The sequence below is a fragment of the Synchiropus splendidus genome, chromosome 1 (assembly GCF_027744825.2).
Source record: "Synchiropus splendidus isolate RoL2022-P1 chromosome 1, RoL_Sspl_1.0, whole genome shotgun sequence".
NCBI classification, from domain to species: domain Eukaryota; kingdom Metazoa; phylum Chordata; class Actinopteri; order Syngnathiformes; family Callionymidae; genus Synchiropus; species Synchiropus splendidus.
In genome coordinates, this window is record NC_071334.1 from 2841911 (window position 1) to 2858412 (window position 16502).

The 16502-nt window shown below is 44.2% G+C and overlaps 1 protein-coding gene across 10 annotated transcripts; it reads left to right on the forward strand.

The window, feature by feature from the left end:
* The first annotated feature begins 152 nt into the window (after nucleotides 1-152).
* On the forward strand, nucleotides 153-12156 carry LOC128752374 (gastrula zinc finger protein XlCGF57.1-like). Of its 10 annotated transcripts, XM_053853541.1 has the most exons (5): nucleotides 153-390; nucleotides 692-834; nucleotides 938-1034; nucleotides 1846-1925; nucleotides 2674-4735. In XM_053853541.1, exons 4-5 carry the CDS (start codon nucleotides 1856-1858, stop codon nucleotides 4455-4457), a joined length of 1854 nt encoding a protein of 617 aa, XP_053709516.1. In that variant the 5' UTR covers nucleotides 153-390; nucleotides 692-834; nucleotides 938-1034; nucleotides 1846-1855; the 3' UTR covers nucleotides 4458-4735. The 10 variants fall into 10 exon arrangements, with proteins under 10 accessions (XP_053709516.1, XP_053709497.1, XP_053709525.1 ...); XM_053853522.1 differs by having other exon boundaries at nucleotides 938-1925; XM_053853550.1 differs by lacking the exon at nucleotides 692-834.
* Nucleotides 12157-16502: the final 4346 nt, after the last annotated feature.

The window sequence follows — 16502 nt, forward strand, 5'->3', positions numbered from 1 at the left end:
ACTGTCAAACAAGGCTCCATTAATAGATTATTGTTTTAATACTTGTGTGTCTATCGTGAAAGAGTTTAAATTGTAACTGACTCGTTGGAGCCGTCAGGGGGCGCCAGTGAGCCTTTCTCTCGGGAACACATCCGGGTGTTTGACCTCGAGTGAGTCTCTCTGTCTGCGTCCATCAGCTTCCTGGTTTATTCCTGGATTTCTGCTGGTGCAACAGTTGTTTTATTGGGCAGTTAGTGGATCATTGTTCCTCGGATTCACTAGACATTCGTCTAAATTCTATCCAGAAAACTCCGTGTCTGTCGATGCGTGTTGATATCCGCTCATCTTGTGGCTCTTTAGCCTGAAGCTAACTGAAGAAGCCAAGGAAGCTGCGTCTGTATCCGGAGCGAGGTGAGCGCCTGTGTTTTGACCGGTCTCTTCTCTGGTTTGGTTTTTAGATTAGACTCCCCTCGTCCTTCACCATTATTTGATTGTTACTATATGTTGCTGTGTAGTCTTATTCGTCTGTCTGATCTCGGTTTATTAACCATTAAGACGCCAGAATGACTTCCAGCTTGTGTTGTGTCTGAATCATAATATCATCCCATGATCCTTTGCGAAACACATGAACGTGCTTCGTGACGTCAAGCATCAACGGTTTCACATCTAAATCACTCTGAAATGGAAGAACGTGCTTCTTTTCCACCATCAGTTCAGGTGCTGTGTCGTCCTGCAACACTGTAGAGAACTCTTCAGCCATGGTGCCATACCTGCTCCCCTGTAATGACTATACTGAGTGATCAACCGACAGCTGCCTGTCACATCGGTTCTGCACACAATCATCCGTTTGCAAAAGTAAAATACTTAAATTATGGTGTCATGTTTGTATCACGCTTAGATGCGACTCAAGAAATCCTCTGTGTGTTATGTTGAATTCTCTTTATTTCTGCAAACACAGAACACGACACTCGATATGACCCGATGCAGCCACGATGGCTCCGCCTGATGTCATCCACCGGGGCTGGAACTGGATGTTAGAAACACACATGCGCAAGGTCTACGAATTATGTTTATTGGTTATATCGCGTAAATGTGTGTGTGTTTTTTGAATAGTTGTCAAAATAGTCTATATTTAACAGTAAAATCTGGAAATTATACGTTTTTACGCACATGCATGAGTACGATCTGGTCTGTCTGCCTGATGTGGTCCGCTGGAAATGATGGTGCTGGAGCAGGAAGTTACCGACGGACCGGTTTACGGTAAACAAGCGTGACTTTGGTTTATTTCTTTGTCACAGCCAAACTGCACAGACCTAACCCTAACCCTTAATCTAGACTGTAGAAGTCAACAAATATTTTAATAAGTTAAAAAAAAAAACTCGCCTGTGCATGATATAACCAGGGGCGCATGCACTTACCAGTAAACGTCAGCTGGTAAAACATGCGCAATTTCCGGTTCCAGTCCCGGAATTTCCCGGCGGACGGCATCAGGCAGGTGGACCACATCAGGCAGTGACACGATGCAATTTTGCTCGGGTCCTTCAACTTCTGAGGACCCATCAGCCGGAGCGCCAATCAACTCGTCTACATGGCTGCCCTGGCTACCGCCTGCATATAATGTTGTTTTTCCTATCCTGTGAATGTTGAGCCTCCAATAGTTACCAGCTAATACCAGCATAAATAAAATAACCAACTCAAGTATCTCACGTGTTGATAAGGAAAAGGCATGTCCACTGAACAAAAATTCTGAAGTTTGAAACTTGAATGACATGCAATATAATGAATGAATGAACTTAAGTTTCGATGCATGTAACATGCTTCTGCTTTTATGTTTTTGTTGAGTGTTTGTCTCTGTAAAATCTTCAGGTGGATTACAATGTCCAGACTGAAGAGATGGAAAGTGTCCTACAACAGAATCATGTTGGAGACTGGAGACAGCAGACCAGGTACAGGGACACCACGCGTCAGACATTTTGGGCGTCTGGTGCCTAAGCTGGAAAAAAGGGCACCCATCACAAAAGTGACCTGTTTTTGCTGCGTTGGTTCAACACAGAAAAAAACTCCGTCCTCCAGCCTCCATCAAAATCCATAACGTGTCTTCGCGGTGACATAGTGGTCCGAACATATGCATGTGGTTTATCACCAATCAATAAAGTAAAAAGTTCGTAACCAATACCTGGACCCTCAAGTTTCGATCTCAGTTGTGAGATTGTCAGATTAGCGCAGGGCTTGGACGATGACGGCTGTGGTGCAAGACTAGTTCCATCCATCCATCCATCCATCCATCCATCCATCCACCCATCCATCCATCCATCCATCCATCCATCCATCCATCCATCCATCCATCCATCCATCCATCCATCCATCCACCCATCCATCCATCCATCCATCCATCCATCCATCCATCCATCCTAATCCGTTGCCGGGTCACAGGGGCTTCAAAAGGCTGTGCTAAACTCTCCTGGGTAACATCCAGCAGCTCCGGCCGGAGGATCCCCAGACGCTCCCAGGCCAGTGAAGTGATATCATCCCTCCACCTGCTCCTTATATGTTGAGATCGTGTGTTGCTCTGAGTGACTTCAGGATTATTGTCAAGATACACGTGTTGCCTTCTTGAGCTGATGGAACTTAAATATAATACTGAGAACTGCATTTCACTCTGTTGGCTTTTTCTGTGTGTGTGTGTCCCTGCAGATCTCCAACAGCAGCTGATGATCGAAGGAGAAGATACTTCAGAACAGCAGGAGTGCAGCTCCAGTATGAGTCAAGAGGGACGAGAACATCCTCTCATTAAAGAAGAAAAAGAAGAGATCCAGACCTTCCTCATTGATGTGAAGAGTGAATATGATGAGGCTGGAACCAGCAGCTTTGATCAACAACTGGAAACAGAAGAGAAAGAAATTGAGAGTCAAGTCAACAGAACCACAGCCTCCCCCCTGTCTCTTGTGAAGAGTGAGGATGATGAACTTGGAATCAGCAGCTTGACACAACAAGTGAAAACAGAAGCTGATGGAGACAAGTGTGGAGGACCAAACCCAGCCAGCGACTTGGACACATCTCTTCATGCTGACCAGCAGAGGTCGCTGTGCTCTGAATCTGACACTGACGACAGTGAAGACTGGGGAGAAACCAGTAACAATCATTCTGCTTCAAACTCTGTTGAGGATCCAAACATTTGTGGACAAAAAAGAAAAAAAAAGTCATTTAAGTGCTCACATTGCGGTAAATGTTTCTCTTTTTCTCTTAGCCTCAACCGGCACATGAGAAAACACACGGGAGAAAAACTTTCTAGGTGCTCTCTGTGTGATAAATCTTTTACTACAAAAACTATATTGGGCAATCACATGAAAATCCACACAGGAGAGAAACCTTTCAGCTGCACTCACTGTGATAAATGTTTCAGAAATACAACCAAGCTGAAACAACACATGAGAATTCACACAGGAGAAAAGCCTTATAGCTGCACGCACTGTGGTAAATGCTTTGCTCAGAAAAGTACTTTGATAGGTCACATCAGGATTCACACAGGAGATAAACCTTTCAGCTGCACTCACTGTGGTAGAGGTTTCGGAAGTACAACCAAGCTGAAACAACACATCAGAATTCACACAGGAGAAAAGCCTTATAGCTGCACTCACTGTGGTAAATGCTTTGCTCAGAAAAGTACTTTGACAGGTCACATGAGAATTCACACCGGAGAAAAACCTTTCAGCTGCTCCCAGTGTGATAAACATTTTAGCAGAAGTTCAGACCTGAAAATGCACATGAGAATTCATACTGGAGAACAACCTTTCAGTTGCTCCCAGTGTGACAAACGTTTTACATGCAGCAAAACCCTGAAAATGCACACGCAAATGCACACTGGAGTAAGGCCTTTCAGCTGCCCAGAGTGCGATACACATTGTACCAGCAATTCAGCCCTGACAGTGCACATGAGAATTCACACAGGAGAAAAACCTTTCAACTGCTCCCAATGTGAGAAACATTTTCGTAGAAGTTCCTCCTTGAAAATGCACATGATAACGCATTCTGGAGAAAAAACTTTCAGCTGTTCCCAGTGTGATAAACGTTTTACACACAGCAAAACCCTGGAAATGCACATGCTGATGCACACCGGAGAAAAACCTTTCAGCTGCTCCCTGTGTGACAAACGTTTTATATCCAGCAAGACCCTGAAAAAGCACATGCGATTGCACACTGGAGAAAGGCCTTTCAGCTGCCCCCAGTGTGATAAACATTATACAGGCCGTTCGGCCCTGAAATTGCACATGAGAGTTCATACTTGTGAAAAGCCTTTTAGATGCTCCCAGTGTGAGCAATGTTTCATAGAGGTTGGGAAACTGACAAGACACATGAGAATTCACTCCGGAGAAAAACCTTTCAGCTGCCCCCAGTGTGAAAAAAGTTTTAATAGAAGGTGTGGCTTGAAAAGGCACATGACAATTCATACTCGAGATAAAGCTTTCTGTTGCCCATAGTGTGACAGAAGTTTTACAGTTATTGAAACTCTCAAGGCTTACGTCATACCACACTGGTGAGAAACCGTTGATTATAAAGTTTGGCATCGAAATGGAACCTGAATGAACAAGTTCCATTTCGAACTCATGCAAATGTAACAAACCATCTGCTCAGTGTGTAAAAGTCAAGTCTTCCATAATATTGGGGATTGTGGCTGACACGTCTTAAGTGACGTAAGATCATTCAGACAAGATCAAAGTCTTAATCTTGCCATGACTATTAAAAATATTTGTCACAAGCGTTTCTTTTGAGAAATGTATCCGGTTCTTCCTTGTCTCTTCTCTTTCTTCTCGCTCCACTTTTGCTGCAACGCCTTTGGTTCTTGTTATTGTGTGTGATTTATTTGTGTTTTTTGTAAAAAAAAAAAAAAAAAGAAGAAAAATCACTGCTCAACTTAAACCTTTTTGTTTGAGTTTTCTGTGGGTCAGTAGCTTCACTTGAGTAACCACTGACTGTTCTGCGATACCAAATCTCTCTGAGGGAATACCTGACTGCTCTGAGGAAATGGACCAAATACCCTGAGGTGGAAACTCAATAGTGCAGACTGTGTGGTGCAGGTGTGAGAATTATAGCCTCTGAATTAGATGTGTAGATCACCAACCCATTCGCTTCACACTCGGATGGAAACCCGTCTAGCAAGAGTTGAAGGTCGTACCGTGATGAAGCCACAAGAACCATATCATCTGCAAATAGCAGTGACTGGATCCTCAGGCCACCAAACTGCAAACCCAAACAAAGCACAACCCAGGTGGAGACCGAAGCCCACTGGAAACATACAGGATCCAGGCATGACACCTGCTCAGGGAATGCAGAGATTGAATGGCCTCCACTAGGGGGCCTCGTCAGAAGAAACACAGCTGCTTTAATGGACAATCATAAAATAGTGAACCGTTTTTGTCCAGGTAAACCTTTCCGTAAAAGTGAGACAATATAGGGAAACACTCAATATGAACAATATTGTTCTAAAATCAAACAAATCACATCCAGCATCTAACCTATTATCACCATTATCACTGTTGATGCTTGCTGGTATCTGATCATTTCGTGGCTGTTTAAGCGTGAACTGGCTGAAGAAGTAAAGACATCTTTGCATCGGGAGTGAAGTGAGTCACTTTGTTTTGACTGTGCTATTCTTTTCTCTGTTGTTTGTCTTTTTTGTCGATCGTAAATGTTGTTTTGTTGCTTCTGAGTTTTGTTGCTGTTGAAAAATAAAGGGCCTCCCGGTGACATTGTCCGACAACCTGTGATCGTGAAGTTGCCTTCTCCCATTGAAGTTCAGGTTAAAAGAACAAGGCTTTTCTTCTGGACATGCCGCGAGGTTGGCATCAATGAAACTTACATAGACTGTAAGTAGACTTCTCCACGAATGCACCCAGGAAGCGTGGTGAGTTGGTGAAATCATCTGCATTACACTCCCATCAGCAACTTCAAAGGGCCCTTATTTGGAAATGACCGGATATAGATGCACCAACGATCTCTGCACGCATTGGACAATTCTTGTTTTTGAGTTGGTTCTGCTTTAAATCTTTTCAGAAATATTTGCATGACAATTGTGGTGTTGGTGAAAGCAAGTACAGGAGATGGACACATCTCTTCATGCTGACCAGCAGAGGTCGCTGTGCTCTGAATCTGACACTGACGACAGTGAAGACTGGGGAGAAACCAATGACACTCATTCTGCTTTAAACTCTGTTGAGGATCCAAACATGTGTGGACAAAAAGGGGGGGAAAAAAGTCATTTAAGTGCTCCCATTGCGGTAAATGTTTCTCACTTTCAGGTAACCTGACTCGGCACATTAGAATTCACACTGGAGAAAAACCCTACTTTGCTCCCATTGTGGGAAATATTTAACACAGAGTAACTGCAATAGGACCTTTCATCAGATCTCTCTGCATGGAAAAGTTAAGTCTTAAGCCTTTGGACGCCAGAGGTTGCCATTGCACTGTTTTGAGAAGTTGTACCTAGACTGTCGCAAATGAGGGTATAGCATAAAAGAGAACTTGGTCTGGCCCAAACTTGGGGGGTGTGTCTGTCATGACGTCACTGGACTGTTACGCATGTGACCCAGAGAGACAGAGATGCCATGAAAATGTCTCGCGGCATATATTCTGCCCAAAATAAAAGTCAAAAGTAATTCCCAACTGAAATCTGAGACGAAATGTCGCAGATTTTGACCCATATATCATGTATCGTTCCTGGATCACACCACTACACCACAAGTTAGTGAATTTTATTTCTGGATGAGTTGGAGATCTCTTTATTTTGAAGGAGGAGGTGAGACAGGTGGACCATCAGGGGTGACAGCTTGGCCACAGTCCTCCTGTCTCCCACCTCCTCCACTGAGTCCAGAGAGCACATCGATGCCAGGCTGGTCGGCCAACTGCAGCAGGTCCATGGAGGAGCTCAGCAGTGGGAGCAGGTGGGCGAGGATGAGTCTCTCCAGAGTCTTCATCTGATGAGATGTCAGCGTCACTGGCCTGTAGTGGTTTAGATTATTATACACAGACGTTTGTGTCGGCGTTAGTTTAAATTGTAACTGACTCGTTGGAGCCGTCAGGGGGCGCCAGTGAGCCTTTCTCTCGGGAACACATCCGGGTGTTTGACCTCGAGTGAGTCTCTCTGTCTGCGTCCGTCAGCTTCCTGGTTTATTCCTGGATTTCTGCTGGTGCAACAGTTGTTTTATTGGGCAGTTAGTGGATCATTGTTCCTCGGATTCACTACACATTCGTCTAAGTTCTATCCAGAAAACTCCGTGTCTGTCGATGCGTGTTGATATCCGCTCATCTTGTGGCTCTTTAGCCTGAAGCTAACTGAAGAAGCCAAGGAAGCTGCGTCTGTATCCGGAGCGAGGTCAGCGCCTGTGTTTTGACCGGTCTTTTCTCTGGTTTGGTTTTTAGATTAGACTTTCTTCGTCCTTCACCATTATTTAATTGTTACCATATGTTGCTGTGTAGTCTTATTCGTCTGCCTGATCTCGGTTTATTGACCATCAAGACGCCAGAATGACTTCCAGCTTGTGTTGTGTCTGAATAATAATATCATCCCATGATCCTTTGCGAAACACATGAACGTGCTTCGTGACAACAAGCAGCAACGGTTTAACATCTAAATCACTCTGAAATGGAAGAACGTGCTTCTTTTCCACCATCAGTTCAGGTGCTGTGTCGTCCTGCAACACTGTAGAGAACTCTTCAGCCATGGGTGCCATACCTGCTCCCCTGTAATGACTATACTGAGTGATCAACCGACAGCTGTCTGTCACATCGGTTCTGCACACAATCATCCGTTTGCAAAAGCTACATATTAAATTATGGTGTCATGTTGAAAAGTAATTAGACTTGACTTTATTGATCCTTTTGGGAAGACTCCCTCCAGGAAATTTACATTTCCAGCAGCAATGGAGGCAAGAAAGGACATGCAGTCAGGAAGAGCATCACACAGAGAATAATAAGAATTCAAAATTAAACTAGATTAAAATAGGTTATTGCACCAGAGAGGCGGGTGTTTGAACAAGTGTCCATTACTATGTAGTGTAGCGTACCCTGCTACTTCCTCGCCCCAAGTGAGGAGTTGTAGAGTACGATGGCATGGTGTACTAAAGAGTTCTTGAGTCTGTTGGTCCGACACTTGGGGAGCAGCAGCCTTTCACTGAACAAGCTCCTCTGGTTGCTGAGGACGGTGTGCAGAGGGTGGCTGGTGTTGTCCATAATATCCAGCAGTTTGTCCAGAGTCCTCAACTCTGCCACGGTCACCAGAGAGTCCAGCCTCATGCCGACCACAGAGCCGGCCTGATCAGATTGTCCAGTCTGGAAGTGTCCTTCTTGGATATGTTGCCCCCCCCCAGCACACCACGATATAGAAAAGGACACCGGCAACCACAGACTGGTAAAACATCTGCAGCAGTGTACTGCAGATGTAGAAGGACCGCAGTCTCCTCAGGAAGTACATCCTGCCCTCTGTCTTCCTGTACAGAGGGCTGTTGTGTGTTGTCCAGTCCAGTTTATTGTCCAGCCACAGCCCAAGGTACTTGTAACAGTCCACAGCCTCCTCCTCAGCTCCCTCTAACAGGACTGGTTGCGGTCTTGGTCTGGACCTCCCGAAGTCAATAACCAGCTCCTTCGTTTTAGAGGTGTTGAGCTGTAGGTGGTTGGTGCGGCACCATGCAGCAAAGTCCCTGAGCAGTCTCCGATACTCCTCCTCTCTGTCGTCCCGTATGGTGTCATATTGACAAGGAAAAGTTTCATCAATTAAAATGAATTCTTAAACTTAAATAGTCCAATTTAATGATATGCCATATCGTGCAATAAAGCCAGATTAAATGTTATTTGGTTTTGGTGTGAACATGCAGCAGGATTTTAGCTAGGATTTTGAAACAGGGCGTCCATAGCCACGCCCACATGACACGCCCCCAACCCATAACCCCACCCCGGCCCATTCCCCTCCACGACACACCAGGACGTAAACATACAAGATTTGGTTTGGAAAATGTTTTATAACCCTTACATGAAAAAAGGACGGCAACATCTGTAAATATTTTTCTATAAAGTATGTACAAGTTAATACATACGTTTTTCGGCAAATGCTGGCAAACTCCCCAGCGCAGTTCTCGCTATGTGAGAAAGTCAGTGTCAAACAGCCAGCTGATAGCGTCGCTCTTCCATGCCTCGTCGACCAATGAAAATGCGAGTGTGGCAAATTGCGAGATGTGAATAACCGCATGATTTGGCCCGTAAACAAATAGGATGTCCACGATGGCCAAGGTTCCGGTGCCGGTGCAGGGTTGAGACGTGGCGAATTTATCGTACTCAGCGGAAATACTGCGCAGAAACTTCCTTTTCAGGAAAATATGATGAGACTATGATTGGGGCATTATGCAGGCACTGATTAAAATGTTAGGGCGTCCGTCTGAACGAGAAATTTGTCCAATTTGTCACATTTTGCAGTTCAGACGCCCCTCTCATTAAAAGCCTGACATACACTTTCATACATTAGTTTATGCTTCTGCTTTAGGTTTTTGTTGAGTGTTGTTGTCTGTAAAATCTTCAGGTGGATTACAATGTCCAGACTGAAGAGATGGAAAGAGTCCTACAACAGAATCATGTTGGAGACCGGAGACAGCAGACCAGGTACAGGGACACCACGCGTCAGACATTTTGGGCGTCTGGTGCCTAAGCTGGAAAAAAGGGCACCCATCACAAAAGTGACCTGTATTTGCTGGGTTGGTTCAACACAGAAATAAAACTCCATCTCCAGCCTCCATCAAAATCCATCCATCCATCCAACCATCCATCCATCCATCCAACCATCCATCCATCCATCCATCCATCCATCCATCCATCCATCCATCCTAATCCGTTGCCGGGTCACAGGGGCTTCAAAAGGCTGTGCTAAACTCTCCTGGGTAACATCCAGCAGCTCCGGCCGGAGGATCCCCAGACGCTCCCAGGCCAGTGAAGTGATATCATCCCTCCACCTGCTCCTTGTATGTTGAGATCGTGTGTTGCTCAGAGTGACTTCAGGATTATTGTCAAGATACACGTGTTTCCTTCTTGAGCTGATGGAACTTAAATATAATACTGAGAACTGCATTTCACTCTGTTGGCTTTTTCTGTGTGTGTGTCCCTGCAGATCTCCAACAGCAGCTGATGATCGAAGGAGAAGATACTTCAGAACAGCAGGAGTGCAGCTCCAGTATGAGTCAAGAGGGACAAGAACATCCTCTCATTAAAGAAGAAAAAGAAGAGATCCAGACCTTCCTCATTGATGTGAAGAGTGAATATGATGAGGCTGGAACCAGCAGCTTTGATCAACAACTGAAAACAGAAGAGGAAGAAATTGAGAGTCAAGTCAACAGAACCACAGCCTCCCCCCTGTCTCTTGTGAAGAGTGAGGATGATGAACTTGGAATCAGCAGCTTGACACAACAAGTGAAAACAGAAGCTGATGGAGACAAGTGTGGAGGACCAAACCCAGCCAGCGACTTGGACACATCTCTTCATGCTGACCAGCAGAGGTCGCTGTGCTCTGAATCTGACACTGACGACAGTGAAGACTGGGGAGAAACCAGTGATAAACATTTTAGTCAAAGTTCCTCCCTGAAAATGCACATGAGAACTCATAACGGAGAAAAACCTTCCAGCAGCTCCCAGTGCGATGGATGTTTTACACGCAGCAACAACCTGGAAATTCACATGCAGATGCACACTGGAGAAAGGCCTTTCAGCTGCCCCCAGTGTGAAAAACGTTTTCATAGAAGGTGCGGCTTGGAAATGCACATGCGGATGCACACTGGAGAAAGGCCTTTCAGCTGCCCCCAGTGTGATAAACATTATACAGCCAGTTCAGCACTGAAATTGCACATGAGAATTCATACTGGAGAAAAGCCTTTCAGATGCTCCCAGTGTGAACAATGTTTTACAGAGATCGGGAAACTGACAAGACACATGAGAATTCACTCCGGAGAAAAACCTTTCAGCTGCCCCCAGTGTGAAAAACGTTTTAATAGAAGGTGCAGCTTGAAAATGCACATGCGAATGCACACTGGAGAAAGGCCTTTCAGCTGCCCCCACTGTGATAAACATTATACAGGCCGTTCGGCCCTGAAATTGCACATGAGAATTCATACTGGTGAAAAACCTTTCACCTGCTCCCAGTGTGAACAATGTTTTATAGAGATTGGGAAACTGACAAGACACATGAGAATTCACTCCGGTGAAAAACCTTTCAGCTGCCCCCAGTGTGAAAAACGTTTTCATAGAAGTTGCGGCTTGAAAAAGCACATGACAATTCATACTCGAGATAAAGCTTTCTGTTGCCCATAGTGTGACAGAAGTTTTACTGTTATTGAGACACTGAAGGCATACGTCGAATTGGAACTCATGTAAATGTAACAAACCATCTGCTCAGTGTGTAAAAGTCAAGTCTTCTATAATATGTGGGGATTGTGGCTGACACGTCTTAAGTGACATAAGGTCATTCAGACAAGATCAAAGTCCTAACCTTGCCAAGAGTATGAAAAATATTTGTCACAGGCGTTTCTTTTGAGAAATGTATCGGATCCCATGTTGGAGAGGCATCTCACTTCTTAAGGTGTGAAGTGTTGAACTGCTGTGATGTTGTTTGTACCATGACTTCTACAAGCCATGACGTGCCTTATCTCACTGGAATAGATGGGCTCCATTTTCATCATTTATTTAATATCAAAATATGGTCTATACCTTTCTGTAGATGTTTTCATCTGAGGAATTAACTTTCATCTTTTTTCCCTCTCGATAATTGGTCTGGATCCCACTCTTTATTAATTTAGCTGTTTGGTTTGATAAACATCACGAGGATGGAGGGCAAGGCTCCTTGTTTTCAGGGCCCTGTTGGGTTTGTGTAAGGGAAGCAGGTCGTGGAGAGGGGCTGAACTACGGCCTGATGAGTGGGTTTGCTCTCAGCTGTGGAGTGTCTTTACTCTGCTGTAGCTTCCTGTCTATTCAGCTGGAGGTGTCATCGTCTTCGCCCCTTTCTTCCTTGTCTCACCTCTTCCTTCTCGCTCCACTTTTGCTGCAACACCTTCAGTTCTTCTAGTGTTTGTGATTTCTCTGTGTTTTTTTGTATAAAATTGACTGGTCAACTTGAACCTTGTTGTTCGAGTCTTCTGTGGGTCAGTGGGTGACAGGAGGACGCTAGCTTGTTTTTATATATTTTTCGTTTTGTTTTTTTTTGCTGCACATGAATTCAGATGTGACGTTTTGGAAATGTAACAAGCTGAGCGAGGTAATGCTGGAATGAAAGGGAGTCTTCACTTGAAATCACATCAAAATGAATGTATTCTTCAGTCATGTTTTACTTCAATGTCAATAATGGTTGAAGGAACATTAAGGCAGTTAGAGATTGACAACCTAATGAGAACTCAGGACCCGCCCGCAGAGCTTTGTATGTTTCGATCAAAGGGACTGGGGGCGCTGTTTACACTTGTTAACACAAAGTCCTATTACGGATGTATTGTGCAGAGTGATTTATGTTGGCCATGAATCCCTCCAGATCATGTAGCAGCAACAAACTCCTGGGACAGTTATTATTTTATCCAATGTCTGATTTCAGTCCATAACACTATTTCTCCCACAGACTTTCTTCCTCATCCATGCAGCAGCAGTTTTATCTGGACGAAATGCAACATGAAATTGCAATCTGAAAATCTAGCCAAATAACAAAATGTGATCATTGAAAGAGTGAACCCAAACTCCAACACAGATGGTTTCAAGTCATAAATCATTTCTCTTTAGTCAGAAAGCATCATGTGGAGCTCAGTATTTTACTCCTGAGTCCAGTTGAAAAGAGAGACTTTCATGCGATATTGGAGCCAAGTCTCTCTGAGAGAATATTTGACTGCTCTGACAAAAACCAAATCATGGGCAAATAGCAGTGACTGGATCCTCAGACCACCAAACTGCAAAGCCTCCTCCCCAGAGCTGCGCCTCGAACTCCTGTCCATGTGAACCAAGGACAGTGTTGGAGACAAAGCACAACCCTGGCGGAGACCGAGGCCCACTGGAAACATACAGGACCTGCATCCAAGGATCCGGACCCTACTACCGCTCCTGGAATACAGAGGTCGAACGGCCTCATCAGAAGAAACACAGCTGCTTTAATGGACGATCGTAAAACAGGTCACGACAAAAGCAGGAACCTTTGTTCAGGTTAACCTTTCCATAACAGTGAGACAATACAGGTTAACCCTCGATTTTAACACTTACTCTAAAACTAAAGGAATCACATCCAGCATGGAACCTTCCGACTTACTCCTGGTTCTCAATCCCGCTGGAAAGACAGTTTTTTCTGATGATAATCTGTCACGATGTGTCTGTCTCTCCTGCTTCCGTTTAGGAAAACTGTTGTGCCAGATCTTGGTTTCCTATCGATTCATCATGCGTCATTCTGGAGCGCTGTTTAAGCCCGAGTTGGTGTTTGGTGGGATGTCTGACGCTGGGCACAGGAGGAAACCGCAGACAAGTTCCACACTTTCACTCATAGCTTTTTCATCCCAGGAGGATTTTGGCACGGAGCTGACTTCATCTCTGTCAACCATTATTTAACTCAGATGTTTGATTGTATGAAAAGTAGAGGTAGGTTTCGATTGAAAAAAAATGAATCTAATTAATTTGAGAATTTGAGATTAATTAATCTCAATTAATCGCAGTTTAATGGTAAAAGAACATTTGCCACAAGAAGCCACATTTTTTCAATTTGATTGAATTTGGTATATTAGTGAAACTCATGATGGAGCCATACATACATTAAAACAACAAAATATTGTTTATTTTGCATCAGTTTGACCATAGCACAATAAATCACCATGGTGGCTACATTCAAGTTTTTATATCACCTTATTTAAACTAAAGCTCTTTTCATGTCTGGAAAATATTTGTATAAGAAAGTCAAGTCCATTCAGAGTGGTGGAAACCCTGGTCATTGTGTAGTGAAAAACCTCCCTGAACCAAAGCAAACAGATGCTTTTGTTTGCTTTGGTTCAGGGAGGATTCCTCCATGTTTGTTGTTGTTGTTCTCATCCTAGCTGCCACGTGTCTGCTGCATCAGTGGGATCAGTGGAGCAGGAACTCCTGCACTGACAAAGGTTCCCTGTTGTCTGGAGAGCAAACTGTTCAATTCAATTAAAACAATTAAATGCGATTCAAATATTTTAATGCGTTAATTACGATTAATTAATCGCGATTAACTCATGAAAGTCCCACCACTAATAAAAAGGTTTCTTTGTACAGAGCAAGCTGTTGTCGTGTAGTGTCTGGAGGTGAATGGCCTGGGGGCGGGGCTTTGGACACCCTGGTTCAAATTCCTAGCAAAAGCCTGCTAACGCGTGTCGTCACGTCCCAGGAAGGCTGGTGGTCGGTGACATGAATATGGCTGCCACAGCTCGGTGTTTGAGAAGATATTCCTGAAGAATGTTACAGTGGGAAATTTGAGAAGCGAATGTCTGTCGTGGCTTCATCGGGGAGGTCCTCTAAAAACAATGTGAATTATTACTTATTATTAATAATAGTAATGACATTTAGGGGTGAAAACTACATATCAAAGTGTTTCACTCATTTTTCAAAACAAGTCCAGTCAGAGTACATCTTTATACATATTGTCCAGGAACGTCATTGTTCATTGGACACTCTGATGTTCCTCTTATACTCCAGTGGCCTTTGCTTTTCAAAAACATAAGGGGGATTTCAAAAAAACGTCAGTCTGTTAAAGGCATTGCATTTCTCCTGTCGAGTGTTGAGACCAAATATTGCATTCAATTCTCTTGTTTCACGCTATCGAATAAGTGGAAGAAGATCCCAGGATTCTGGGCCTCGGAAGCAACAACGATGAGCCGCATTTTCAGGAACGCACACGTGAGACGGCCAAACATCACCTCGATGCAGTCTCTTGACACGTTGGTCTGATCATGGTGTTTTAGAACGGAATGTCTTTGTGAAGGAGCCCAGAAATCACATCCAGTTTGCGACAGAGCTCACAAAGTCGAGTGCTGGCATCATCAGTCAAGACGGGCAGCTTGTCCATGGCCAAAAGTGCTGCCAACGGTTACTGTACGTTATCAGAAAACCTTGTATCATAACTCCAATTATGAACACGTCTTCAACATCCGATTCAAGGATCAACAGCCACACAACCCTCCACCTCTCCCTTGAGTCCGCTGTGTATCTGGCAGCAAAGGTTCCGTCAGGGCAGGTGGGTTTGGTGTCGAGACACCCGAGTATGAATTCCGTGATTTGAATTTTTAAAAAGTTTTTTTATACTAGAAAACCATTTAAATATGTATATCGGCTGCTAGTTTTCTCTCCGATATTGCATTTTGTTTATTTAAAACAGAAGCTGTTGGGAACACAGTGGCACAGATGAAGACCGCAGAGAGGCTGGTAACATTCAGTCCGGTTCAAACTTCGAGGAGAATCCAAAAGTGCATGTCAGAGTGGAGAAAGATGCTGATGGTAACTTACTGAGATTCTCTGATAGTGGGAAGAAATGCTGCTCCACTGCTGGAATGGCACGACATGTGAAATCTCACGGAGTGCCTTTGACGACAAAGAAATTGAAGTGAACTGTTTTCAGTTGTTGAGTCGAGCTGCAGGATCCAAGTTCGTCATCCTCACTCTTCACAACAGTGAGAGATGATGTGGCTTCTTCTTTTATTTCATTCTCAACTTTCTCTTCTTTAATGAGAGGAGGCACTTGTCCCTCCTGAGTGGAGCTGCACTCCTGCTGCTCAGTAGCATCTTCTTCTTTCATCTTCTGGACACACACACACACTTGAGTCAGTCACCTCTAGTTGGGGTTTTCGCAGGTGATGTCTCACCTACATCTTTCTGCTGGGTGGACCAGCGCCCCTCATCTCAACATGTGTGTTGGTGCATTGTTTTTCCTGTTATTTTGAAGGTGTGTGTAGTTCTGAAACATCTGGTGGAAGTGGACATATAAAAATGCCCGCTGCAGAGTGGAGAGAGATTTGCTGCTCATGACAAAATCTAGCGTTTTCAATGTCACCAATTCAGAAAATGTCAAAAATTTAAATTCCCCCTTTGCTTCCTTCTTCATTTGTCATTTCTTGATCTTCCATTCTGTTTTGTTCTTTTTTATTTTTGTTTTTTAATCCCTGTCGCTTACCTCTAACCCAGGTGGAAAGCCTGATCCAGCAGGAGCTTCCTGCTATCACTTCAAACTTCACATACAAATACACAAATGTGATCCATTCACTGATACGCCTGTGCATGTGTACCTGTTCTGTTGGTCACCTTCTGCAGCAGGAGTCCTGAAAACTCGGCAGCAGATGATGGTCAGCAGCAGCTATCAGTCGCTGCAGTCTGGACATTTGATCCACCTGCAAACAGTGTTCAGACTTATTTCACTCTTAGAAAATGTGCAATAAAACCAGAAGATGGATGCTGCAGCTGGGTGGAAGAAGCTGGTGGGACACTTCCAGGCCAGATTTACATTTGCAAGTGCAACTTCACAA

Excerpts from the sequence above, each read along its gene's own strand:
- LOC128752374 (XM_053853522.1), top strand. The coding sequence starts at position 1,808 with ATGTTTTTGTTGAGTGTTTGTCTCTGTAAAATCTTCAGGTGGATTACA. Across the intron at positions 1,926-2,673 it reads GACTGGAGACAGCAGACCAG|ATCTCCAACAGCAGCTGATG; the intron begins GTACAGGGACAC and ends GTGTCCCTGCAG.